The sequence below is a fragment of the Caretta caretta genome, chromosome 1 (assembly GCF_965140235.1).
Source record: "Caretta caretta isolate rCarCar2 chromosome 1, rCarCar1.hap1, whole genome shotgun sequence".
In the NCBI taxonomy this organism is placed as follows: Eukaryota; Metazoa; Chordata; order Testudines; family Cheloniidae; genus Caretta; species Caretta caretta.
In genome coordinates this window covers 315641575-315668772 of record NC_134206.1, presented here as the reverse complement: position 1 = coordinate 315668772, position 27198 = coordinate 315641575, and the positions used below count along the sequence as shown (strand labels likewise).

The following is a 27198-nucleotide window of genomic DNA, read 5'->3' as shown; positions in this document are numbered from 1 at the left end:
CTTAGGTTTTCAAACACAGAGGAAATCTTCTCATCGGCAAGCTCTTTGAATTTTTCTTACATGTCTGGCTTCAAGAAATTATACCACAACAACTGGAAGATGCCAACATTATCACTATTTATAAGTGTAAAGGCTCAAACAGTGACTGTGATAACTACTGAGGTATCTCTTTGCTCTCTGTGGCCAGCAAGATTCTTGCACGGACCCTCTTGAACCACTCCTGACCCAAATCATCGACAACATGCTAGCTGAATCACAATGCAGCTTTCATGCTCAGTGGAGCACTGCTGACATGATCTTCATCATGAGACTACTACAGGAAAAATGTCACAAACAGCACCAAACTTTATACATCTTACTGCTTTGCTGCAACAGCTTGTAACTTTGGCCTCACCCATCAGCTGAACGAAAATCGAGATTATATACTTGCCAGCTCCTCAACAACTTTACCAAGACCCATCAATAAGGTTGGAAAGTTTTATGCTGCAAACTGTCAAACAGTTTACATATCTTGGCAGCATATTGAACAACGGAGCTATAGTCAATCATGAAGTGGATGTGAGAATTAAGAAAGCCAGCACTACATATGATCGCCTCTATCACCAAATCTGAAAGCAACATGGAATCTGTCTGCAGACAAAAATCAAAGTCTATAATGCTGTTGTCCTCATGACATTGCTCTATGCGTGCGAAACATGGACCTGTTATTGACGACACATTAAAAACCTTGCCAATTGCCATTTGCATCACCTATGATGATTGCTGCACATGAAATGGCAGGACTGGGTTTCCAACATGGAAGTCCTGGTGCAAGCTGGTTCAGTTGGCATCAAGGCTCATGTGATCCACACCCAATTGAGATGGCCATTTGAATTACATGGCCAGCCTGAGACCCATCTATCAAAACAAATCTTTTTGTTTTTTTTCTTTTTTCAGATAATTCTGAATTATGTTTTGGCAATTGTAAGCATTGAGGGCAGATGAAACTCTTCAAAGACACTGAAAAAAAACTGTGCAAAATGAACATTTCTTACTCGTCTTTTGAGCAGCTGGCGATTGAGCATATTGTCTGGTGCCACATCGTAACGGTGGGTGGCCACGACTTTGAGAAGAATCATGGGAGCAGCTGGAAACACAATGCCAGGCATAGAAACAATGTGCAGCTCAATCAACACAATTAAGCAAATGGTTCTGTGGCCAGCGTGGTAAATGTTGTTCTTCCTGAATTGGTCTATAGAATCACACAAAGACCCATTAGTACAAACTATGATTGTTGACATCATCCTCGAAACTGAGGTAACCAGCTAATTATCATCATAGGTAGCTTCCTGACTACAGCTGGTTGAAATTTTTTGAAAATTTGAAATTTTGACAAATATTCCATGAAATGTTTTTGTAGCATTTGTAAAGTCTTTCCCCCCCCTTGCTCCATTCCAAACCCTGAGATTTCCTGAGACAACCTGGGTGGGATAAGGCGAGTAGTCCCTGATCTTATGTCTCCTAAGGAAGTATAGCTTAGTCAGTACCGGCATTATCTTTTCCAGGGATTCCAGCAGATTTCCAGGGGCTGATGCCATAGAAAGCAGCTCTTGTCAGGTGTTGCACCTCTTTGCCTATTGTTATTGCAGAGCTCCAAATACATGAAGATCACACATTCAAATGCCTGTAGAGTCAGAGGGAGATGATGGATGAAGCTAAAAAGCTTTTACAAATGATGTTAAAAAAATTATTTGGTATCAAATTTGCAACAGAATTTATTTATGGAACAAAAACAAAAGAACTAAAAATTATATTTCTTGCTTTGCTGAAAAGGACTGGAACAAGATTGTGTTCTCCTTGCAACAGCTAACATAGGTTCACAGATTTTAAGGTCAGAGGGGACCATTATGATTAATTAGTCTGACTTCCTGCATAACATCGACTGTAGAACTTCACCCAATACATTCTCCTAAGATTATTAAAATACTGGTTTTCCCACTCCTGAATTTCTGGTGCAGCTTGAAATTGTGACTCACTTGTTTCCTTGTGCATGCATAAACATTACATAAGTATCCTCAAGGCCAGCACAGCTTCAGAAATAATACTGGGTTAGTTAACTGCTGCCCTTAGGCCAGCAGGAAAAGATATTTTTGTATTTTGTTGTTAACAAAGGACACATACTTGAATCTAATTAATTTAAAAAATTGTGATAAAAATAGTTTCAGGTACTGCAGCAGCCCTAGTCCCGTTGTCTCATTTTTGTGGTTTTGCAATCCCCATTCTTCTATTTTGAAGTGTTTTTCTCACATAATAAGGGAAGAATAGGACACAAACAAGCAAAACAGAAACATACTAAAGCCCCAAAAGCTTATGCTTGACTTTAAGCATGTGTGGTAACTGCTGGCAGAACCAGGGCCTTAATGAATACATATTCAAGGGAAAGAGTGAAACTGGTTATACACAAGCCCCCTCAAATAAACAAAACAAACAGAAAAAATTAGACAATTTCCCCCTCTAATTCCTGGTGAGCGATATTAATTTTCAGAGTTACTTGTAACAATAGTACATCAAAAATGTCTAGACTGAAGTGGGATTTTTAATTTTTTTTAAGTTGATTTAAGTTTTAAGTTCTCAGCAATGAATGATACAACTCTATTTCAAATATGGAGAACCTTCCTTACCAGATCCTAACAATTCTGGATAAAATCTTGAGAAGTGTGTGCACCCAACTCGAGGTACATATCTAAACTGTGCTCTGTATGTACCTGTAAGGTTGGGTGTTCACACAGCACCAGCTTTGTGTGTGCACACTCCTGAACTGGGGTGCCTGCTATTGAAGATTTTGCCTTTTTTGTGCATTGAACCTTCCACCTGAGGATCTGAGAGTGCTTTGTAACATTAATGATTCAATGCTCGTATTTCTCTAGTGAAGTAGCTCAGTAATATTAGTTCTAATTTACAGATGGGTAAACTAAGGCACAAACATCCAGTAATTTGCCCAAGGTTTAAAGGCAGGTGAAAGTTGGTGAGGGAGAGAATTAACTGACCATTGTTTTAAATCTATATCCATTATGAAACCAACTTATTGTGACACACAAATACCGACACACTTTTCATATCTTACTGCCAGGAATTCATCATGAAAGGATACGATCATTTCCTTTGAACAGTGGCCTCCCTGTTATCATTTCTGCCATAATACAGCCCACTGACCAGATGTCAACTGAAATAAAAAAAAATCAGTAACATTAAATTGCTGAATTATATTTCTGAATCCCCTCACAAATGTCTGGTTAAAATACAGTTTCAGTTTATTATACTTTTTTAAAGAAGCATATTAATATAGTTGATCCTTTATACAGAAAATAAATGTCTACCAAAAGCAAGTTGCAATAAGGTAACTGGTGTTCGTGACCAGGATACAGGGAGAGGGTAGCTTGTCAATATTAAGCTAATGCATATAGGAAGTAATTCTTCCAGTCATTTAGGAAGGGACTACAGCTACCTTCATGCTTCTTTAGTACCCCTTCTTTGCTGAATGGTTTGCCCTTCCAGTTGGAGTTAGGGTACAGTCTGCAACATCCTGCAGGATTACAGCATATAGAAAGAGTAGAGCTCGCTACCATCTACGTCCAAACCTAGATTGACCTTTTTCTCTGTCTACACTGGAGTTTAATTTCTGAAGACTAACAATAACAAAGGATTACCCAAATTTTTTAACTGCAGGGAACTTGCTCTTAATTACTTTACTGTTTTACATTTTCACTAGGGCTGTCAAGCGATTAAAAAAATTAATCGCGATTAATCACGCTGATAAACAATAATAGAATACCGTTTATTTAAATATTTTTGGATGTTTTCTACATTTTCAAATATATTGATTTCAATTACAACACAGAATACAAAGTGTACAGTGCTCACTTTATATTTATTTTTGATTACAAATATTTGCACTGTGAAAAACAAAAGAAATAGTATTTTTCAATTCACCTAATACAAGTACTGTAGAGCAATCTCTTTATCATGAAAATTGAACTTACAAATGTAGAATTATGTACAAAAAACCCTGCATTCAAAAATAAAACAATGTAAAACTTTAGAGCCTACAAGTCCAATCAGTCCTACTTCTTGTTCAGCCAATCACTCAGACAAACAAGTTTGTTTACCTTTGCAGAAGATAATGCTGCCTGCTTCTTGTTTCCAATGTCACCTGAAAGTGAGAACAGGCATTCACATAATACTGTTGTAGCCGACATCACAAGATATTTACATGCCAGATGCGCTAAAGATTCATATGTCCCTTGATGCTTCAACCACCATTCCAGAGGACATGCATCCATGCTGATGAGGAGTTCTGCTCGATAACGAGCCAAAGCAATGCGGACCGACGCATGTTCATTTTCATCATCTGAGTCAGATGCCACCAGAAGAAGATTGACTTTCTTTTTGGTGGTTCAGGTGCTGTGTTTCCACATCAGAATATTGCTCTTTTAAGACTTCTGAAAGCATGCTCCATACCTCATCCCGGTCAGATTTTGGAAGGCACTTCAGATTCTTAAATCTTGGGTCGAATGCTATAGCTATTTTTAGAAATTTCACATTGGTATCTTGATTACATTTTGTCAAAGTTGCAGTGAAAGTGTTCTTAAAACTAACAATATGTGCTGGGTCATCATCAGAGCCTGCTATAACATGAAATATATGGCCGAATGTGGGTAAAACAGAGCAGGAGACATACAATTCTCCCCTAAGGAGTTCAGTCACAAATTTAATTAATGCATTATTTTTTTAACAAGCGTCATCAGCATGGAAGCACGTCCTCTGGAACGATGGCCGAAGCATGAAGAGGCACATGAATCTTTAGCACATCTGGCACATAAATATCTTGTGATGCCAGCTACAAGAGTACCATGCAAACGCTGTTCTCACTTTCAGATGACATTATAATTAAGAAGTGGGCAGCATTATCTCCCGTAAATGTAAACAAACTTGTTTCTCTTCACGATTGGCTGAACAGGAAGTAGGACTGAGTGGACTTGTAGGCTCTAAAGTTTTACATTGTTTTGTTTTTGAGTGCAGTTATGTAACAAAACCCCCTACATTTGTAAGTTGCACTTTCATGACAAAGAGATTGCACTATAGTACTTGTATGAGGTGAATTGAAAAATACCATTTCTTTTATCATTTTTAGAGTGCAAATATTTGTAATAAAAATAATATCAAGTGAGCACTGTACACTTTGTATTCTGTGTTGTAATTGAAATCAATATATTTGAAAATATAGAAAAACATCCAAAAATATTTAATAAATTTCAATTGGTATTCTATTGTTTAACAGTGCGATTAATTGTGATTATTTTTTTAATCGTGATTAATTTTTGAGTTAATCATGTGAGTTAACTGGGATTAATCGACACCCCTAATTTTCACATATTCTCACCACCATTTTTCATTTCCCCCTGAGGAACAAAGATATGGTTATATATTACTTAATTCAGTGCATATGTGGGAGCTACTAAGACTGTTCAGAGAGAGGATGTTGATCCTAGCACCCACACATACACATTACCTGTTTGAGTATAATGCATCCAATTAAGTATGACCTCCGGGGCTCTGTACCATCTAGTAACCACATAGCCTGTCATTTCACTGTCTGTATGCCTTGCCAGCCCAAAATCCAGAATCTATATTAGAAGAATAACATGAATGCAGAGACATTCCAACTGGAGACAATAGGAAAAAGTGAACATTTCACATTGACGTTTTATTGCTGCATTGTAAAATTTAGACAGAAATAGTATACAAGTTATGTTTCAGAATGCTTCTCTCCCATTTATGATACTTTAACAAAAATGGAGATGCTGAACTTTGTAACCATACTGAAGGAAACAGTAAATTCTTTAATTAATTTTATTAAAATATTGGTCAAATATTTCATTCTACTAACAAAACACCCTGTCTGAGGAATCGCTATCAAATCTTTCCAGGGTTATAAGGAAGCTATCCATCTTAGGTACTTATGTGGCCCCATTCTTGTCGCAGCTGAGTGCCACACAATCTTTAATGTATTCATCCTAATAGCACCCCTATAAGGTAGGGAAGTACTATTATCTCCATTTTACAGATAGAGAACAGAGGCAGAGAGAAACTTGTCCAAGGTCACAGATGAAGTCTGAGGCAAGCCAGGGCAGGGAATTGAACCTAAGTCTCCTGAGACTCAGGCTACTGCTTTAACCAACCTTCCTCTCTCTTCCTCTTCTGAAGGGCCTTTTAAGGAGTTCAAGGCCCACAGGTGATCCATTCAGAATTACAAAGTTATATATGATTAAACTTACTTATTCATTAAACTATTATTGCAGTCTCTTGGATATTTATCTATACAGCTAGCCATTTCCAGTGGCAGCCACTTGAAAATACAAGTATAAGCCTGGATCAGCTTCTACAAAATGGTCCAAATTAGAGGATTAGCAGTAGAGACCAGCTAAAGCAGGAGGCCAACGGTGAAAATTAATTCTTGAAATAACAGGCTCATACTCAGCAGTGAGAAATTCCTAACCAGAAAATTGAGCCTCTTGGATGAGGTGAATTAACAGATTTATGACAAAAAATGTACCCACCAACTGGCTTGTTGAAAAATAGAACTGAATGGACCATCTATGGCAGGGAAGATTAAAAAAAAATAATAATACATGCTTGAATATGTAGATCTACTAAATAAATAACTGCAAAAATTTCCATGCTTACCAGACTGCATGAATACCTTATGGGCAGAGATTTATAGTACAAACACTCATTGACACTGCCAAAGGACACAGTATTTGTAACATGCTGACTATAATTCAACCATTTAAAATACTTCACTATTCAATTAAAATAGTATCATCACTCTCCTGGCACTAATGAAAAAGGAAAGTTATATGATGTTGTTATTCATGGATGCAGGATATAAAATGTAAATATTATGGCTTTATTCTCACTGCATCACTTTAACATAATTTCCATATCATATCAGGGTCAGAAGGGACCTCCAGAGGTCATCTAGTGCAACCCCCTGCTCAAAGCAGGACCAATCTCCAATTTTTGCCCCAGATCCCAAAATGGCCCCTTTGAGGATTGAACTCGCAACCCTGGGTTTAGCAGGCCAATGCACAAACCACTGAGCTATCCCTCCCCCTTATCAGCTGAGGTGTCAACTGCATTTAAAACAGAAATGGGATGCAAAGTGGAACAAGAGATTTGCTATGTTTACCAATAATTTCCACCTTGCTCAATGGCACTTAATCCCTATTTTGTATTACATCACTGATAAACTTTGTCATTTAAATACTGGACACAAGGCAAATAAATATTTTCAGAAACAGGATAGCAAGATATACTTTTAAATGAAGCATCCAGACATCCTATATGTGTTCTCCACTAGGTCTTCAGAAGACATCAAAGAAATGCAACACTTTGATGCTTTTCTACGGTCTGTATCATTTACATAAAATTTATTATTTTTTTATACAGTTTTTTTTATTTGCCAGACTAAGATCTGTGGTTTCACTGAGAGCTAGAAACAGTTGCAATATATTGCAAATCCTGGTTTATTTATTTAGTATAGGTAGCTAACAATTACAATAATAGTTAGAACATATGTTATGCATAGGGTTGGGCAAAATTTTTCACTTTTTTTTGAGGGGTAAGCAAAAAATGCAGATACAGCAACACAGAAATATTTCACAAATTTGTGTCAGTTTTGCCAAATTGTTCTGGTAAGGAAAAAAAGCTTAACCCCCTTCCCCCTCACCTCCCTACCTCCAAAAAAATTTGTTTTGACATTTTTAAGTGGAATGTTTCATTTTTTCACTTTGAAACAACCTTTTGTTTCAGAATTTTTGATAATTTTATTAAAATGTTTAAAAAAATTAAAATGGTCAAAATCTAAAAAAAAAAGCATTTTGCTTAACCTGAAATATCCCCCTCCTACTTTTAAATTCACTGAAAAATTTAAAAAATTGGTTTTGGTTCAAACCAAAATGGAATTAAAAAAAATGTTTTGGAATTGTCAGCAAACAAAAAAATCCGTTATTTACCCCGCTGTAGTCATGCAGCCATTTTAGAATTTTCATTTTGTTTTTACAAAGTAAACGTTTATTCATTCTTATGAACAGATTTCTAATTATAAATGTTAAGATCATCACAGTTAAGGCTGCACTACAATTTCCACATCAAGTCACTGTTTTCATACATTCTTGACCTAAACATTTAACCTTTTGGGCTGGAATTTACCATGCTGGAAAGTGATTTTTTGAACAAATTTGGGCAAAATCCCTTTAGCCACTTTAAAATTAAGAATAGGGTGGTGGAAAACACATTTTTCCCCACTGCAAAAATAAAATAAATAAATAAAACTCCAGCTTTCCACCTTAATAACAAAACACAATTGAACTTTGACACTTCAAAGATAGCCTATAAACAGGGCTTAATGTCCAGTATGCATTTTCTTAAAAGTGTAGGTAAAAAAAATTAGTTTGATGACTGAAAATGCATGACCGAGCATGTGATTTAGAAAGTTATGCTAAGGTCTTAGCTGTGGATTTAAAGATCGATGTGGTGCACAGTTAAGAGAACAGCTATATTCCATAGGCCCATTAGCTGTGGAGAAAGAGGCTTTCAAAGTGTGCTCATAAAAGCAGTGGAGTTTATTAGTTCTGTATGTTAGTGAACAGTGAACTTGTGCACCTTGCAAGCTCTGCAAAATGTTTCACTCCCAGGGAAGGTGACAGAGGTTGTTAGTTTTTCAACCTGCAGTGGTGATGAGATTACAGCCTGACTGGAACCACATTTCCCCAATTCTGTACAGAGGCATTATAACTCCACTGAAGTCAATGGAGTTACACTGGTATAAATGAGACAAGAATCAGGCCCTTCGCCTGCATTTCTTACACAGACTAGTCTACCTTTTATAGATTGCTGCCTGTTGTTTACTGGTAATAGGTGTCTTTTCACAATTGATACCTGTTAATTACCAGCCTTGCATATTTCTTTTCCTGTTTTTATACAATAAACTTCAGAAATTACTGCAACATTAGGGTCTGCAAAGTTAAGTACTTGAAAGTCAGGAAATGCCTTTATGTGATCTCAATTTATCTTATTGTGTATCTAAGGTTATAGTATCCCTTTAACAAGGGGAATCTGTAAGTGGCTGGATCCACCAAGTTAAATCTGCTTTATTAGCAGACTTAAGGCTCCAGAGAATTGGAGTGAGTCTATATTACAATGAGAGCTGGGTAGGAAATGGTTTTCCCATCCTGCACACATTTTCAGTATTTAAAAATCTTTTCCATTTCACATTGGGAGAAAACTGTGACTTTTTGAATGTTCTGTTTTGTAACAAAATGACAACCACCCACCCACGAATAGCCAGTATCCCTGTGGTTAGGGCATTCACCTGGGATGTGGGAAACCTAGGTTCAAGCTCCTACTCTAAATCTCTCCTAGAGTTTCTTTGCCCTAATCACTGGGCTATTTGCTATTTTAGGATGGGTCTCTCTGTCTCTCTCTCGCTTTGAGCAGAAATTCTGTCCTGGACGTAAAAAACCTGCCCAATAGAAGTTTTGTCTAACCTGACCCTTTCACATGAAAAGTTTTGATTTTGCTGAATCGGCATTTTCCAACCAAAAATGTTTTGTCAACAGATCCCAACCAACTCTAATTACAGCGACTTGGTGCAGGTACTGAGCATTGAAGTTGTGCACTTAAGTTTTCAGTGTTGCAAACTCTTCCAATTTTATCGTGAATCTCGGGCTACTGGATGTTTTTCTTAAGTCCCAGTCCTGGAATCATGCAACTAGGGGAGAATTTTAACTTTTTATTTATTTATTAATTTTTTTTAGAAGGACAGGGAGAAAAGATAGAACACATGACCCATGTGTAACCAATAGGCTCAAAAACCGAGAGAGACAGAGAGAAAACAAATAAAACTCCAAACCCCCAAATTTATTACTGTTTAAAATTAAAATTTTAAGCCAATTTCATCCTTTTTTGAAGCCTGACTTATGATTTTTGAATGCTTGGTGTTAACAATACTGCTTTTGTATTTCCTGATATTTGAATGATTGACTCTACACAGTTTTTGAGTTTAATTGTTGAATCACTTACTAGCCTTTTATGAGGGTGATGTTTATAACTTTCAGGGGGTAGCCGTGTTAGTCTGTATCCACACAAACAATAAGGAGTCTGGTGGCACCTTAAAGACTAACAGATTTATTTGGGCATAAGCTTGGCAATCCTTCCAGTAAGATAGCTCACACAGAAACAAGTTCCACAAAATAAATAAGACTTTCCAAACCTTGGGGAGAGAATACCTTTTAATTCATTAGAAAGACAAGGTAGGTGAGGTAATATCTTTTATTTGACCAACTTTCGCTTGTGAGAGAGACAAGCTTTTGAGCTTTACAGAGCTCTTCTTCAGGTCTGGGAAAGGTACTAAGAGTGTCACAGCTAAATACTAAATAAAAACAGATAGTTTAGCATAAGTAGTTAACACATATTCTAAGGGACCATTCCAGGTGAAGTGGCAGCTGGGAGCAGTCTGAATCTACTGACCTCATATAAGGGATATAACCAGAAGTCTTATAATAAGCTGATGGAGACATGTATAAATCACATTTAATAAAGATTTCTTATCTGCTTTCCATAACAAACTCTTCACTACAATTAAGCATATACATATTGTGGGGTCTGGGCTAGCTGGCATAATTATTTCTGGAGAATAAATATTATGCTCTAACACACTGATGGATTGGAAGATTCCCAAGACAGAGAAGAAGAAGCAGAGTGATAAAATCCGATTCAGTATTTCAGTTTAATGATCTAGAGGGAAGCTTGCAGATGGCAACGCCTACTTGCACAACAGTTCAGCAGGAATCTGCTTAGGGCAGACTCATATGCAGGGACAATGGAACATAAGAAACAGCTCATACCTCTTTCCATGTAAAAATGTCTTAGAAGCAGAAGCGCTGACTTCCTAATTTCCCTGGGGGTGCCTGACTCCTCCTCTTGGATGTTAATCATCCAATCAGCTGCTTGCAATCACTCAGAGTTGTGTAGATACACCCAATGAGATGATTAGGCTTTTGAAGGTCAGTTTTCCCCCTCAATAATATAGGTTCCATTATTTTAGTATGGATTGATGCCAGACATATGGGACAACAGTATTCAGAACCACTCTTCTTTTGGAAGACTGGTACCACATTTGGTTCTTCCTCCTGCTAATGTCCTGGGACCACATTTGATCCTCCCTCACCTCAATTTCCTGGGATTTCCACATTTCTCCATGACTCTTCAAAAGTCATAGGGTAAAATCCTAGCCCAACTGAAGTCAATAGGAGTTCTGTCATTGACTTGGTTTCACTCATGTTCTCCTATGCAGTGTGTTTGTAACAAATTCAACTGCATACTTCAGAAAGTGTTTCCTACCTTCAATTCACAGTCTTCATTTACTGCTAAATTTCCAGGCTTTAGATCCTGTAAATATATCAAGTTTGAGATGGACTTTTACAACAAACAGAAAAATACACTTTTTAAATAAAAACACTTGCATTACATGAAAGATAGAGCAATTTCTTGCAATAGTCTCAAAAAACCTTATTGAATGTTATGACCTTACTTCTAAGCTGCCTTTTCATGCAAATTTTTGTATAGTCTAAAACCCAATTTTCCCTCAAAAAAAGAAAAAAAGAAATTTTTGATGGAAAATTTTCTACCAGTTCCAGTTAGTCATTGGCTGTTCTGAAACCCTCTCTGTGCAGACCATATCAATTAAAAAACATCCAACCAAAATGAATCAAGTCAAGAATGATGTGAGAACTATATCTATGGACATACGTGTGCACAAACATGATCTACAGAATCTGAATAAAAAAAACACAAGTACTTTTAATACTGTTTTCACTTACCCTGTGAATTATGCCTGATGAATGGATATACTGTGAAAACAAAAAGATCTGTTAATTGACACTTGCTGGACTCTAAATAAATTATTATTTCAGTTCTGCTGAAAACGTGGCCTTATGTGGTGCTAAAGTGATCTGAAATTAATAATACACCTTTTAGAAAACGAGTCAATCAAATGTGTTGTCATATAAAAAAACTGAAATATCATTAGATACCAAGTAGAAAAGTGAAGAGAGATCACAATGTCAGAGGCAGGTGATAGTCAGGTTTATGCACCTTTACATCAAATATTCAAAGAAAAAAAGTAAAAGTGTACTCATTTTATGATACAATTGCAACCCATTCACCCTACAGATTTCCTGCCAGAGAGATTAGAGAATGATTTTAGAGAAGGTCAGACTGGCCTCCTAACACTAAATTTAAGGTTATAAGATTATTTTTGCTTTCTAAAGAAAGTCTCAGGTATAAAGCTGCTGCTTTTTTCAACCTATAATCATTATTCCTGTAGCGCTATTTGAACATTGATATTGAATCAAGTCACCATTTTTCCTCACTTTTAATTTCCTCACAAATCATTTTTGTGACCAGAAACTTTCTGGCATTGTTAGAAAAATAAAATCATCCTGAAATTGGGTTGTGAAATATATGGATTAAAATAAAACCGACTGTTTACTTACTGTAAATTCCTGAGCTAGCTACAACAGAAATCTAAACTGCACAATCACAGATTAAGTTCAGATGCCTCTGATAAAGCCCAGATAGAGGAAAGCATGTGCTGTACGACTGCAGTCATCGGATTTAAGCACAGGTTTAACTTTAGGAAAGCAGATGCTCAGCTTTAAATAAGTGCTTTATTTCCTGAATAGATATCCTTTCCTGAATAAAGGTCTGAATGCAAACAAACCTGAAAGGAATCTTAAAACACATTTTACTTTCTTGGAATATTTTCATCATCTTTACAGGGCTCTGTGTGAGGACGCTCAAGTTTTCAAAACACACATAACTCAACCTAATGGATGTCCAAGGACTAGAGTTTTGAAGAAACTGATGTTTATACCATACTGAGCAGCACTGGCTATGTTCTGATAGGGACACGCCAATGTGTACATTCCAGTTACTAGGACCTTCTGCAGTTCCGTAGACAGTTTGGTAAATAAGGGAGATAATATTGTTGTTACATTACTATTATGTCTAATAACTTTGGTTCCTCAAAGGGGCAACAAGAAAGATGCAAAAGCCAGACTGAGATGTATGTAATGTTTGCTTTTTTGGTATTAGTAGCATTTTGAATTAGACCAGTTTTGACAGTCCACTTGGAATAGTGTGCTATATGCTATTGTGCTGCATCTTTGCAATATGTCATACCATGACGACAGACTCTTTAAGCTCACTATATTACCATTTGGGAGTTAAATGAAAATCTCTGTGTGTTTGGATTTGTAGTCTCAGTTTAAATGCTCAGGAGCATGGCGGTTTTACTCAAAAAGGGACTTTTCTTGATTTGTAAACCATTTCAACTTCTAAACAAAACAACCAGAAGGCAAACTACCACCTTCATCCTCACACTTTATAAGAAGAATGGTTCTGCCTGGTTCCATCTCTGACTCTCCCAGCTGGGTTAATGGTTCCAACAGTCCACAAAATCTCCATAGAGAGCAGAGTAGTTATTGATGAATATTCTGCTGGTATGAATTGTAAAAAGAAAATTCCATTTTGTGCAGAAATTCTCCAACAGACTTATAATGGGTGGGTGTGACGGGTTAGATCACAGAAACCCCCTGGGAGCTGCCACCTGATGTGCCAAGACTACTACTGCTCCTGTTTTCCTGCCCTGCCAGCTTAGGACTCTAGCACCCTGCCTGGTTTGAGCAAGACCCGCTAGCCTGTTGCAAACCCAGACCCAGGTGGGTTATAATGGGTGTGTTAGTAGCAGTTATGTCCATATGCAAAGTGCTTTTCGAACACTAAACAAGCAATCAGGGATGGATCAGGATTGGAACCTAAGTGGCAGGACGGGACAGTAAGGCTCACCAATAGCTTGGTGTACTAGGAGTGCAGAGGAGCTCCGAACTTGGTATAGAGCTCAGGCAAATGAGCTCCTTGCCTTCTGGGCAGCCGTCCACAAATCCTGCCTCTATCCACCCCAAAAAGGAACCATGAAGTCAAGCCATAAACCCTACAGTTGTAAGAAGGAAGGGGAGTCACAGATGGGTGTTAGGGTTGCCAACCCCCCAGGGTTGTCCTGGAGTCCCCAGGAATTAAATATTAATCTTAAATTAACGATTATGTCATGTGATGAAACCTCCAGGAATAGGTTCAATCAAAATTGGCAACCCTAACTGGTGTCCTAGCCATCTTCCTCAGCAGACATATTGTGTATTTTAGTTTTAGATCTCTGTTTACAGGAAACAGACCAGCAGAGGAACTAGTATTTCAAGGTGTACGCTGCTTAAAATCTGGAATAATATGACAAGGATGAAATGCCTGCCATGCATATGTTAGTTTTGTGATCTTCTTTCCCTTTGTTGTATCAATGGATACATCAGATCATTTAAGGATCTAGCGATTAAGATTATATAGTTAGCTACTATTATTACATTTAGTGCAAGGGGAAACAAACCTTCATAGACAAAAATGTAGCGTTTTTTTCTTTTCCATGTATGAAATCTAAGCGTCAGTACTGGAATCTAGTGACCTGTACCCATACTTGAAGATCAGGCCCAGTGTAGTACAGCAAGAACACAAGCTTCCCATGCAGCTAGACATACAATTTTAGAGCAATGCTGTTCAGAGTCCATTTTATCTCTGCCATTGCAAAGACTAAATAACTCCTCATCCCACCACATTACACAGAGGTTCCCTCTGTCTCACCTGACATAATTTGTTTTGAAAGCCAGCCTGGTCTTGAACTGCTTACAATAGTGAGTTTACAAGCTCCATCTTTGCCTTCCTAGCGTTGCTTTCATATTCGGACATATCTGTCTGCCCTTGGCTTTATGTTCTCCTAGACCACCCCTTAGCTGATGCGATTATAAAGTAGTTTCTTGTTTTGACATAATATGAGCAGAGGGTGCAAGAGTCATAACAAAGTCATAACAAAAAGTGCCACAATAAATGAGTAGGCTTGGAAGAGGGACCACATATACTGGACATTTCCAGCTGGAGGATCAGTTCCATTTGTGAATTGCCTAAAGACCAGACAGTTCTAGCACCTCACTAGGGAATGAAAAACAACCTCCCATACTCGGTTCCAAAGAACTGACTACTGTAGAGAGAAGTGGGGAAAGATGTTGGTGCCATGGAATATAGCCTGGAGCACTACTTCTGCCACTGACTGGAGAAGACTGGCAACTATGAAGTACTATTTATTTCATGGATGGAAGGGTGAAGTATATCAGGATGAGAGAAGCCTGCTTAAGCAAGAGGAAGTCCTGCCACTTGGGTACAGAGTCCTGAGAGTTTTCCTATGGAAAGTGTTTGTTAGAAGTCAGACTCCCAGCAAAGAATGGTAACAAACAAACAAGGAAAGGCTAGACATCTCTTGCCTAGGGACTTCTGCACAAGAACGCAGGATCTAGAAACAGGAATTTTAAAAGAATTTCAGCCTCAGGAGTTTTAGTAAAAATGGGCCTCAGGCACCTTCAGGGAAGAGAATAGTTTCCCTTAAACATCCTACTTTCGCTCATGGTCTCTCCCTCACCATACCCGGGAATGAGTGTTAGAAATGCAAAGGAGGAAAAAACAACTCATGTAACACGCTGGATATAATTTACATGTTTACTAAACACTCTTCTTAATAGAGAGATGGTGAGACCAAATTATTTAGCATTTCATTTCTGATGCCAGGTTTCTTTCATAAATATTTGTTTCTTTGTAAATCAAGATATTTGAATCTACATTGCAGTGTACTCCAATACTGAGGAAACTGCTTAGTTCAGAATATTTTCACTTTGATGGAGTCTCTCTCTAAAATGGGATTTTGCACTCTCCTATTATGGATTTTTACCCATTCTCTCCTAAAATGATGGATTAGCAGAGGTATTTAGACCATAGCAGTCATTTCCCTCACAACATTGTCACCATTTCATCTTAACAACTGGTCTTGTTTCTCTGATTAGGGTGAACAAATTGATTTGTAGTACAGGAACCTTGGGAATAGCTAAAAGGCAAATTTTGGTACCATATGCAAATTCAGTTCAGTAAGTTACTGCACCCTGTTGGTAAACTCTTGATCATCAGACACCTGATAATAAGTGTTCTTGGCTGCACATAAAATATGAGGACAGAGTAAGGTGCCTCATCCAAATGTGTATCTTCTCACTGACTTCAACAGTTTTCGGATCAACTCCTTTGAGAATTTTAGAGTATAATCAATACAGGGAGATATGGCAAGGGAGTTTACAAAGTGAAGTCCTGCAAATATTTTTTAAGCGGAAAAAAGGGAATGACTGAATTTAGTGCTCATGAAAACAAGAGTCTAATAGCACTAAGTTGAGTCTAAAGTAACAAGGGCTGGTGCTGTGGGAGCGTCACTCAGACAAACAGCACGGCAATGTCCCTGCTTTTAGATCAGTTGCTTAGCCCTGGTCTACACTAGGACTTTAGGTCGAATTTAGCAGCGTTAAATCGATGTAAACCTGCACCCGTCCACACAATGAAGCCCTTTATTTCAACTTAAAGGGCTCTTAAAATCGATTTCCTTACTCCACCACTGACAAGTGGATTAGCGCTTAAATCGACGTTGCCGGCTCGAATTTGGGGTACTGTGGACACAATTCGATGGTATTGGCCTCCGGGAGCTATCCCAGAGTGCTCCATTATGACCGCTCTGGACAGCACTCTCAACTCAGATGCACTGGCCAGGTAGACAGGAAAAGAACCACAAACTTTTGAATCTCATTTCCTGTTTGGCCAGCGTGGCAAGCTGCAGGTGACCATGCAGAGCTCATCAGCACAGGTGACCATGATGGAGTCCCAGAATCGCAAAAGAGCTCCAGCATGGACCGAACGGGAGGTACGGGATCTGATCGCTGTTTGGGGAGAGGAATCCGTGCTATCAGAACTCCGTTCCAGTTTTCGAAATGCCAAAACCTTTCTGAAAATCTCCCAGGGCATGAAGGACAGAGGCCATAACAGGGACCCGAAGCAGTGCCACGTGAAACTGAAGGAGCTGAGGCAAGCCTACCAGAAAACCAGAGAGGCGAACAGCCGCTCTGGGTCAGAGCCCCAAACATGCCGCTTCTATGATGAGCTGCATGCCATTTTAGGGGTTCAGCCACCACTACCCCAGCCGTGTTGTTTGACTCCTTCAATGGAGATGGAGGCAATACGGAAGCAGGTTTTGGGGACGAAGAGATGATGATGATGAGGAGGTTGTAGATAGCTCACAGCAAGCAAGCGGAGAAACCGGTTTTCCCGACAGCCAGGAACTGTTTCTCACCCTAGACCTGGAGCCAGTACCCCCCGAACCCACCCAAGGCTGCCTCCTGGACCCAGCAGGCGGAGAAGGGACCTCTGGTGAGTGTACCTTTTAAAATACTATACATGGTTTAAAAGCAAGCATGTGAAAGGATTACTTTGACCTGGCATTTGCGGTTCTCCTAGATGTAGTCCTAAAGCCTTTGCAAAAGGTTTCTGGGGAGGGCAGCCTTATTGCGTCCTTCATGGTAGGACACTTTACCACTCCAGGCCAGTAACACGTACTCGGGAATCATTGTAGAACAAAGCATTGCAGTGTATGTTTGCTGGCATTCAAACAACATCCGTTCTTTATCTCTCTGTGTTATCCCCAGGAGAGTGAGATATAATTCATGGTCACCTGGTTGAAATAGAGTGCTTTTCTTCAGGGGACACTCAGAGGAGCCCATTCCTGCTGGGCTGTTTGCCTGTGGCTAAACAGAAATGTTCCCCGCTGTTAGCCACAGGGAGGGGGGAAGGTTGAGGGGGTAGTCACGTGGTGGGAGGAGGCAAAATGCGACCTTGTAACGAAAGCACATGTGCTATGTATGTAATGTTAACAGCAAGGTTTACCCTGAAAGAGTGTAGCCACTGTTTTATAAAATGTGTCTTTTTAAATACCGCTGTCCCTTTTTTTTTCTCCACCAGCTGCATGTGTTTCAATGATCACAGGATCTTCTCCTTCCCAGAGGCTAGTGAAGCTTAGAAAGAAAAAAAAACGCACTCGCGATGAAATGTTCTCCGAGTTCATGCTGTCCTCCCACACTGACAGAGCACAGACGAATGCGTGGAGGCAAATAATGTCAGAGTGCAGGAAAGCACAAAATGACCGGGAGGAGAGGTGGCGGGCTGAAGAGAGTAAGTGGCGGGCTGAAGAGAGTAAGTGGCGGGCTGAAGACAGGGCTGAAGCTCAAATGTGGCAGCAGCGTGATGAGAGGAGGCAGGATTCAATGCTGAGGCTGCTGCAGGACCAAACCAGTATGCTCCAGTGTATGGTTGAGCTGCAGCAAAGGCAGCTGGAGCACAGACTGCCACTGCAGCCCCTCTGTAACCAACTGCCCTCCTCCCCAACTTCCATAGCCTCCACACCCAGACGCCCAACAACGTGGTGGGGGGGCCTCCGGCCAACTAGCCACTCCACCACAGAGGATTGCCCAAAAAAAAGAAGGCTGTCATTCAATAAATTTTAAAGTTGTAAACTTTTAAAGTGCTGTGCTTAAAGTGCTGTGTGGCATTTTCCTTCCCTCCTCCACCACCCCTCCTGGGCTACCTTGGTAGTCATCCCCCTATTTGTGTGATGAATGAATAAAGAATGCATGAATGTGAAGCAACAATGACTTTATTGCCTCTGCAAGCGGTGATTGAAGGGAGGAGGGGCGGGTGGTTAGCTTACAGGGAAGTAGAGTGAACCAAGGGGCAGGGGGTTTCATCAAGGAGAAACATACAGAACTTTCACACCGTAGCCTGGCCAGTCATGAAACTGGTTTTCAAAGCTTCTCTGATGCGTACCACGCCCTCCTGTGCTCTTCTAACCGCCCTGGTGTCTGGCTGCGTGTAACCAGCAGCCAGGCGATTTGCCTCAACCTCCCACCCCGCCATAAACGTCTCCCCTTACTCTCACAGATATTGTGGAGCACACAGCAAGCAGTAATAACAGTGGGAATATTGGTTTCGCTGAGGTCTAAGCGAGTCAGTAAACTGCGCCAGCGCGCCTTTAAACGTCCAAATGCACATTCTACCACCATTCTGCACTTGCTCAGCCTGTAGTTGAACAGCTCCTGACTACTGTCCAGGCTGCCTGTGTACGGCTTCATGAGCCATGGCATTAAGGGGTAGGCTGGGTCCCCAAGGATACATATAGGCATTTCAACATCCCCAACAGTTATTTTCTGGTCTGGGAATAAAGTCCCTTCCTGCAGCTTTTGAAACAGACCAGAGTTCCTGAAGATGCGAGCATCATGCACCTTTCCCGGCCATCCCACGTTGATGTTGGTGAAACGTCCCTTGTGATCCACCAGAGCTTGCAGCACTATCGAAAAGTACCCCTTGCGGTTTATGTACTCGGCGGCTTGGTGCTCCGGTGCCAAGATAGGGATATGGGTTCCGTCTATAGCCCCACCACAGTTAGGGAATCCCATTGCAGCAAAGCCATCCACTATGACCTGCACATTTCCCAGGGTCACTACCCTTGATATCAGCAGATCTTTGATTGCGTGGGCTACTTGCATCACAGCAGCCCCCACAGTAGATTTGCCCACTCCAAATTGATTCCCAACTGACCGGTAGCTGTCTGGCGTTGCAAGCTTCCACAGGGCTATCGCCACTCGCTTCTCAACTGTGAGGGCTGCTCTCATCTTGGTATTCATGAGCCTCAGGGCAGGGGAAAGCAAGTCACAAAGTTCCATGAAAGTGCCCTTACGCATGCGAAAGTTTCGCAGCCACTGGGAATCGTCCCAGACCTGCAACACTATGCGGTCCCACCAGTCTGTGCTTGTTTCCCGAGCCCAGAATCGGCGTTCCACAGCATGAACCTGCCCCATTAGCACCATGATGCATGCATTGGCAGGGCCCATGCTTTCAGAGAAATCTGTGTCCATGTCCTGATCACTCACGTGACCGCGCTGACGTCGCCTCCTCGCCCGGTATCGCTTTGCCAGGTTCTGGTGCTGCATATACTGCTGGATAATGCGTGTGGTGTTTAATGTGCTCCTAATTGCCAAAGTGAGCTGAGCGGCCTCCATGCTTGCCTTGGTATGGCGTCCGCACAGAAAAAAGGCGCGGAACGATTGTCTGCCGTTGCTCTGACGGAGGGAGGGGCGACTGACGACACGGCTTACAGGGTTGGCTTCAGGGAGCTAAAATCAACAAAGGGGGTGTCTTTACATCAAGGAGTATTTCAGGCAGGCTTTCACGGAGGGTTCCAATAAGAAATGGTGCACCTAAGTTATCGTTCTTATTGGAACAAGAAGGTTAGCCTGGCCTCTGATTGATACATGGCTAGATTTACCTCGCTGCACCTTCTCTGTGAGTGACTGCAGTGTGACCTAGAAGAATGAGTCCCCTAGACAGGGGAGGGGGGGAAGCAAATGAGTACAAAACAAATCTGGTCTATTTCTTGTTTTGATCCACTCCATCTATCTTTTACATCTTTGGCTGGCAGCAGACGGTGCAGAAGGACTGCATGCTATCCACATCTCATGGCTGCTCGGCAGAAGATGGTACAGTACAACTGCTAGCAGTCCGTATCGCCTGCCCGCTCACCATAAGACGGTTCAGTAGGACTGACTGCAGGACTAAAGAGAATGACCTGGTCAAGTCACTCCAAATTTAGTCCCTGCGCCCATGTCTGCCCAGGCGCTCCCAGCCGACGTGGCCAGGAGCACCTCGGACATGACGATGACGGCTACCAGTCGTACTGTACCGTCTGCTGCCACAAGGCAAGGGGTTGCTGCTACTGTGTAGCAATGCCGTACCGCGTCTGCCAGCACCCAGGAGACATAGGGTGACGGTTACCTGAGCGGGCTCCATGCTTGCCGTGGTATGGCGTCTGCACAGGTAACTCAGGAAAAAAGGCGCGAAACGATTGTCTGCCCTTGCTTTCACGGAGGGAGGGAGGGAACGGGGGCCTGACGATATGTACCCAGAACCACCCGCGACAATGTTTTAGCCCCATCAGGCATTGGGATCTCAACCCAGAATTCCAATGGGCAGCGGAGACTGCGGGAACTGTGGGATAGCTACCCACAGTGCAACGCTCCGGAAGTCGACTCTAGCCTCGGTACTGTGGAAGCGCTCCGCCGAGTTAATGCACTTAATGCACTTAGAGCATTTTCTGTGGGGACACACACACTCGAATATATAAAACCGATTTCTAAAAAACCGACTTCTATAAATTCGACCTTATTCCGTAGTGTAGACATACCCTTAGAGACTTTCCCAGCTAGACACAAATGTCAGAGGGGTAGCCGTGTTAGTCTGTATCCACAAAAACAATGAGTAGTCCGGTGGCACCTTAAAGACTAACCAATTTATTTGGGCATAAGCTTTCATGGGTAAAAAACCCACTTCTTCAGATGCTTATGCCCAAATAAATTGGTTAGTCTTTAAGGTGCCACCAGACTCCTCGTTGTTTCTTTAAGCTAGACACAGTGCTTGCTCAGAGTGAATTATCACAAGGAGAAAGATCCAAAGTATAATGACATGGATCACAAGTGAATTATTGTTGAATGTCTGACTCACAATATGAAAGGACTAAAACATCAAAAAATAATGGATGAATAAAGCTGTACGTTACTTCTGATAATGCTGTGGTGATTAGAGATACACTCTTCCATATGACCAGATGGAAAGCAGTTTTGCAAATAGTCAAGAGAATCATTTCTATTGAAAGATACAGTAAGATTAGGGTCTCGAGCTATACTGGCTTACTAGGATTATCTCAGCATCCCTGCAAGATTCACTGGAACTGGAATGCCCCAGTTTCTCCAAACCCTGGGATGCCAGGTCACCTAAGGAGTTTCCTCCCATTTCCTCTTTACCCAATGTGCTGCTTTGAGTGCTTCATACATCAGCTCTTCACACCTGCTTTCCCAGCTTCCTATGAATGTAGCACATCTGATTAGCAGAGACAGAGACATCCTTTGGGGCTCACAAAGCCTTCTCCTGTGGGTGCTCTATGATTGTAGGGGCCTAAATATGTCAGGGATAATCTATGTATTTTTTTTCACAGTAGGTTTCTAGCCCTTTTCCTTAGGAAGATATTCTAAAAAGATAAACCAAGCCCTCTAGTTGGAAATTCAGAATTGTTTTTCCCCCTGAAGATCCCATCTACCCCACTACTGTCAACTCAGGCTGGTCTTTTAAGGTTCATGAAACCCTTGAGCATAAACCCTTCTACTTGGAGCCAGGGATAAATGAATAAATGGGGGAGCAGGATTTATGAGGGACAAGATAAAAATATATACACTAAATCTGGAGATAGGAGAAAACAATACAGACACAAAGGGGTAAATGTACAAAGTAGTGGAGTGAGGTCAGAGGGGAGGGGAAAACAGCACTCCTAGGCACCCATCACCATAGTATCCAGGCACAATGTGTCCTGTTCTTTTGGTTTCAAATGTTTGAAAGGTCTAGTGTAAATCAAGAAGAAAAGCTGGTTAGAATCTGATCAGGCATGATACGCCTGTCTCATTTAGGGCTTGATTCTGCAGTTTACAAAACACAGGGGGTCCACTCCACCCATCTTAACTTCAGTGAAATTCTGCATCAGTGCAAGGCTCTTCTTGTGTGTCGTAAATTGCAGGATCTAGGCCTTAAAGACCAAACATTCACAGAGAAAGGAGTCACCAAAAATATACATATAATTCAAAATTCTGCTATTCCATGGCCTTGTCGGAGTTTGTCTCTCAAGGTGAAGGGAATTCAATTCTACAGAAATTGCTGTCACTGTGCGAAAGACAGGTTTCAGCCTGCAAAACTAGGTCAAGACACTTTCAGCAATCAAATCTCAACTGTATGCTAAAATTGTTGTTGGCGTGTTAATAAGCATCTTTTATAAGAAAGCTCTCTCCTTTTGGATGCACAGCTTTCAATAGAAGGAAACAACAAAAAATAAACCTTTATGATAAACAATATACTTAAAAACCAAAACAACATGCACTGTAATTTAAAAGTTAGAGTCAATGTTTTCATTTGCATTCCTAATCTAGAAAGAGAAGGATTCTAATCTTTCATTTATAGGATCCATTCAGAAACATGGAGGTTCAAAAATATTTTTCTGTTTTTTTTTTTTTTATCATTCATGGTTCAAAAATAGAATGTTAATAATCATTGTCTATTTTGTGATAATACGACAGAAAATATCATATTGCCTCTATATAAATCCATGGTATGCCCACATCTTGAATAGTATGTGCAGATGTGGTCGCCCCATCTCAAAAAAGATATACTGGGATTGGAAAAGGTTCAGAAAAGGGGAACAAAAATTATTAGGGGTAGGGAACGACTGCCAACATTTCAGCTTGGAAAAGAGACAAATAAGGGGGGATATGATAGAGGTCTATAAAATCATGACTGGTGTGAAGAAAGTAAATAAGGAAGTGTTATTTACTCCTCATAACACAAGACCTCGGGGTCACCCAATTAAATAAATTGGTAGCAGGTTTAAAACAAACAAAAGGAAGCATTTTTTCACACAACACACAGTGAACCTGTGGAACTCTTTGCCAGAGGATGTTGTGAAGGTCAAGACTATAAAAGCGTTCAAAAAGAATTAGATATCTTCATGGAGGATAGGTCCATCAACGGCTATTAGCCAGGATGGGCGAGGATGGTGTCCCTAGCCTCTGTTTGCCAGAAGCTGGGAATGGGTGACAGGGGATGGATACTTGTTCATTCCCTTTGGGGCACCTGGCATTGCTCACTGTTGGAACACAGGATACTGGGCTAGATGGACCTTTGGTCTTACCCAGTATGGCTGTTCTTATGAAAGCCAAGTGAAACAAAACCGAGAATAATGAAGATGGAAATCTGTTTATTTAGCTGAAATGAGGGAAAGACAAACATACACATTGTATAGCAGTTTAGTATACGAGACTGGATACTTCAGAGGTGATCCACAATCATTTATAAACAGTATCATTATTAAAAGACAGTACATATGAGAAGAATATTTCTGATAGCAGAAGGCTCTATAATCTATCAGACAAAGGTATAACAAGATCCAATGACTGGAAGCTGAAGTTAGATAAATTCAGGCTAGAAACAAGATGGAATTTTTTAAACAGTGAGAATAATTAACCATTGGAACAACTTACTTAGTGATGTGGAGATTTCTTCAACACTTGAGGTCTTTAAATCAAAATTAGATGTCTTTTAAAAAATATGCTTTAACTCAAAGATAAGATATGGGCTTAATGTAGGAAACAGTGAAATTCTATAGCCTGCATTATGCAGGAGGTCAGACTAGATTATCACAATGGTCCTTTCTTGCCTTAAAATTTTTGAATATGTCCATTATCAAATAAAAATATCAAACCCTGAGATAGTATCAAACTATGCTCCCAAAAATCATTGAAAAGTGATGCTGTTTCAATGGATACGTTTCCAGCATCTTTCATCCCCCATCATTTACAATTTTTTAGTACAGACGGTTGACTTCTTTTGGGCGGTGGAGGGATGAGAGAGGTTTTGAAGAAGTTCTAGCTTCTCTCAGCCACATTACACATTAATTTGTCACTAAAAATCCAGAGTGTGTGTTAGCATGTTTTTTCTCTACACCAAGCCACTCCACCGTCTCATGCTAGTAGAATTCAGAGATCCCTCAGATCTATTGGGAAAGGCTACATAAAATGTAACGAGATGGAAGTATATTTTAGAATTTCACAGGTAATGTTAGAACCCTGATTAGTCAAGGTAATTAAGCCTGTGAGCAATCCCATTGACTTTAGTAGGATGAGTCATGTGCTTAAAGCGAGGCATGTACTTTAGTGCCTTGCTGAACTGGGGCCCAATTCTGTAAGAGGCTGAGGGCTCTCAACTCCCATTAACTCTAGTGGGAGTCAAGGAAGCTCAGCACCTCACAAGGGCAGGTTTTTACTCAGGGATGCCCATGCCCGAAGGTCTCTATTCATCTTATCTAAAAGGGATTAAAACAAATTTACAATAAACATAGGTAATATGTGCATGAAAGGAGATCCACAGAGATAATTAATTAAAATAAACAGAACTAATGAGAAAGCAAAAACTGGAAAGACATCATATCTGATGTCACATCTCCAGTAGATATAGCAGGGGAAAGCACTGTTCTCTTAATGACAGCACTTTAAACTGACTTTGAAAAATCTGCAGATTAGCAAATAGGATACTTTTAAAACTAACCATGTAACCTGGTGCTCTGCACCGCCATATGCGAAATCCAAGTTTGATTCTTGGTTTGGGATCAAATCCTGGCCCCGTTGAAATCAGAGCCATTGTCTTCCACAGGGCAAGGATTTCATCCCTGGTTTCTAATTACCTCAGCTAGCAGGGGTGAGGTGTGCCAAAGAAGCAGCCCAATCAACTGCTGGAGGAGGATGGACTAAAATCACAGTAGTGACTTTTCTGGCTTGTTAAAATAAAAGTGTTGATGGCCTACAACAGAGTCTTCATGGATCAAATGTATACAAAAATCAGACCATTGGGGCAAGGGACTCACACTCCAACCTCCACACATGATTTTTGAAAAAATATAAGCAAATATTCATCATCAAGAAACACATCCATTGTGGGGAATTCCAGAGCTCACAATGTCTACAGGGAGATTACATTTTGCTCAGCTTTCAAATATTGCAAAATGTATGCAGCTCTCTAAACCAATTTCCTGAGAAAAAAATTAACTTGTGAAAGTAAGAAAGTAATAAAAATGGCAAACCTTTAAGCCCTTTAACATTTGATAGACCAGGAACTGGATTCGATCTTCAGTTAGTTTCTCATGCTTCATTATCTTACTCAAGTCTGTTCCCATAAACGGCATGACTAGGTAGCTAAAGAAAATTGAGTACAAAATAACTCCATCAAGTTTGTCAAAGTGAAACATACCAGTACATTACATCTCAATGATCATTAGAAATTACAGTTCTTACCATTTAATTAAGCTACTAGTTAATTTGATCTCCCATTGAATTAAATACCTCTAGAACCAAATAATTTCTACTAAAAACAATATGACTTCCATGCTTTATTTTTATCAATTATGATTGCCTGAAGCAGGTACTGAGTAATTCAATCACTAGTTATAAGAAGAAAAGGAGTACTTGTGGCACCTTAGAGACTAACCAATTTATCTGAACATAAGCTTTCATGAGCTACAGCTCACTTCATTGGATGCATCGGATGAAGTGAGCTGTAGCTCACAAAAGCTTATGCTCAAATAAATTGGTTAGTCTCTAAGGTGCCACAAGTACTCCTTTTCTTTTTGTGAATACAGACTAACACGGCTGTTACTCTGAAACCTCGTTATAAGAAGTTGTCAGTTAATAGGAAATAACAAATTCTGAACACGATAAAAGTGTGTGTGCTTAAAAGATAACTAGATAAAAAGCTCTGTAATTTACACATTGCTTACCTTAGAAGAACTATCATGAGTTATGCAAACCAGTAGGTACTATCCATAACAAGGTCAACGACATACCTGAGTCAAAGTCACAGGAATAGATCTGATCAAAGGCAGAAGAGGGTATTACTGTAAGGCATGATTTCTCAACGTGGAAGTCATGAAAAAGTATCAGCGGGTCATGACCACCCTGCACTTCCCATATTTCTAAATGGGAAGGGAGTCCAGGTATGGAAAAAGTTGAGAACTATTGCTGTATGTCAAGTTGATATTTCAGGCCTAGCCTGAAGAATGGGACAGTTTGGGGACCTCATGTTTTTGAGGGCCTTCAGTAAGCTCAAAATCCAGAATCTAGCCTGATGTCCAGCCTATAGCAACTAATATAGACACATACACTTCCAGCAGTTTAAGGATCAAACCGTAAGGCTGCACCTGTATGTAATAAAAACTAGACCCAGCTATGAGGTGTAGAAATACATTTTGTCATTGTCTGATCTATAAAGATTTCACCAATTTGTCTTAAAGGGTTTTTCTTGATTTAAAATATATGGACTTTCAATATTTTATGTTCAGTCTTACAATAACTGAGGTTTGCCACACAGCATCAGCATCATTAAAAGAGAAATAGAAAATTTTATTCTCAAACTAAAGAAAGAGCAACAGACATTAAAATGTTAAACCACAGAGAAAGGAGACAATAAGGTAGTTTCAAAGAACTACGGCTGGGATTT

General features: G+C 40.1%; 1 protein-coding gene across 1 annotated transcript in view; it reads right to left on the bottom strand.

The window, feature by feature from the left end:
* Positions 1 to 27198, bottom strand: part of LOC125630653 (mitogen-activated protein kinase 12) — a 78192-nt gene that overhangs the window by 10964 nt on the left and 40030 nt on the right. Inside the window, exons 4-8 of the mRNA XM_048836877.2 lie at positions 25787 to 25898; positions 11922 to 11951; positions 11443 to 11490; positions 5549 to 5663; positions 3131 to 3202 (exon numbers count right to left, since the gene is read on the bottom strand). Of these exons, the coding sequence (XP_048692834.1) occupies positions 3131 to 3202; positions 5549 to 5663; positions 11443 to 11490; positions 11922 to 11951; positions 25787 to 25898 (377 nt within the window). The remainder of the gene's footprint in view (positions 1 to 3130; positions 3203 to 5548; positions 5664 to 11442; positions 11491 to 11921; positions 11952 to 25786; positions 25899 to 27198) is intronic.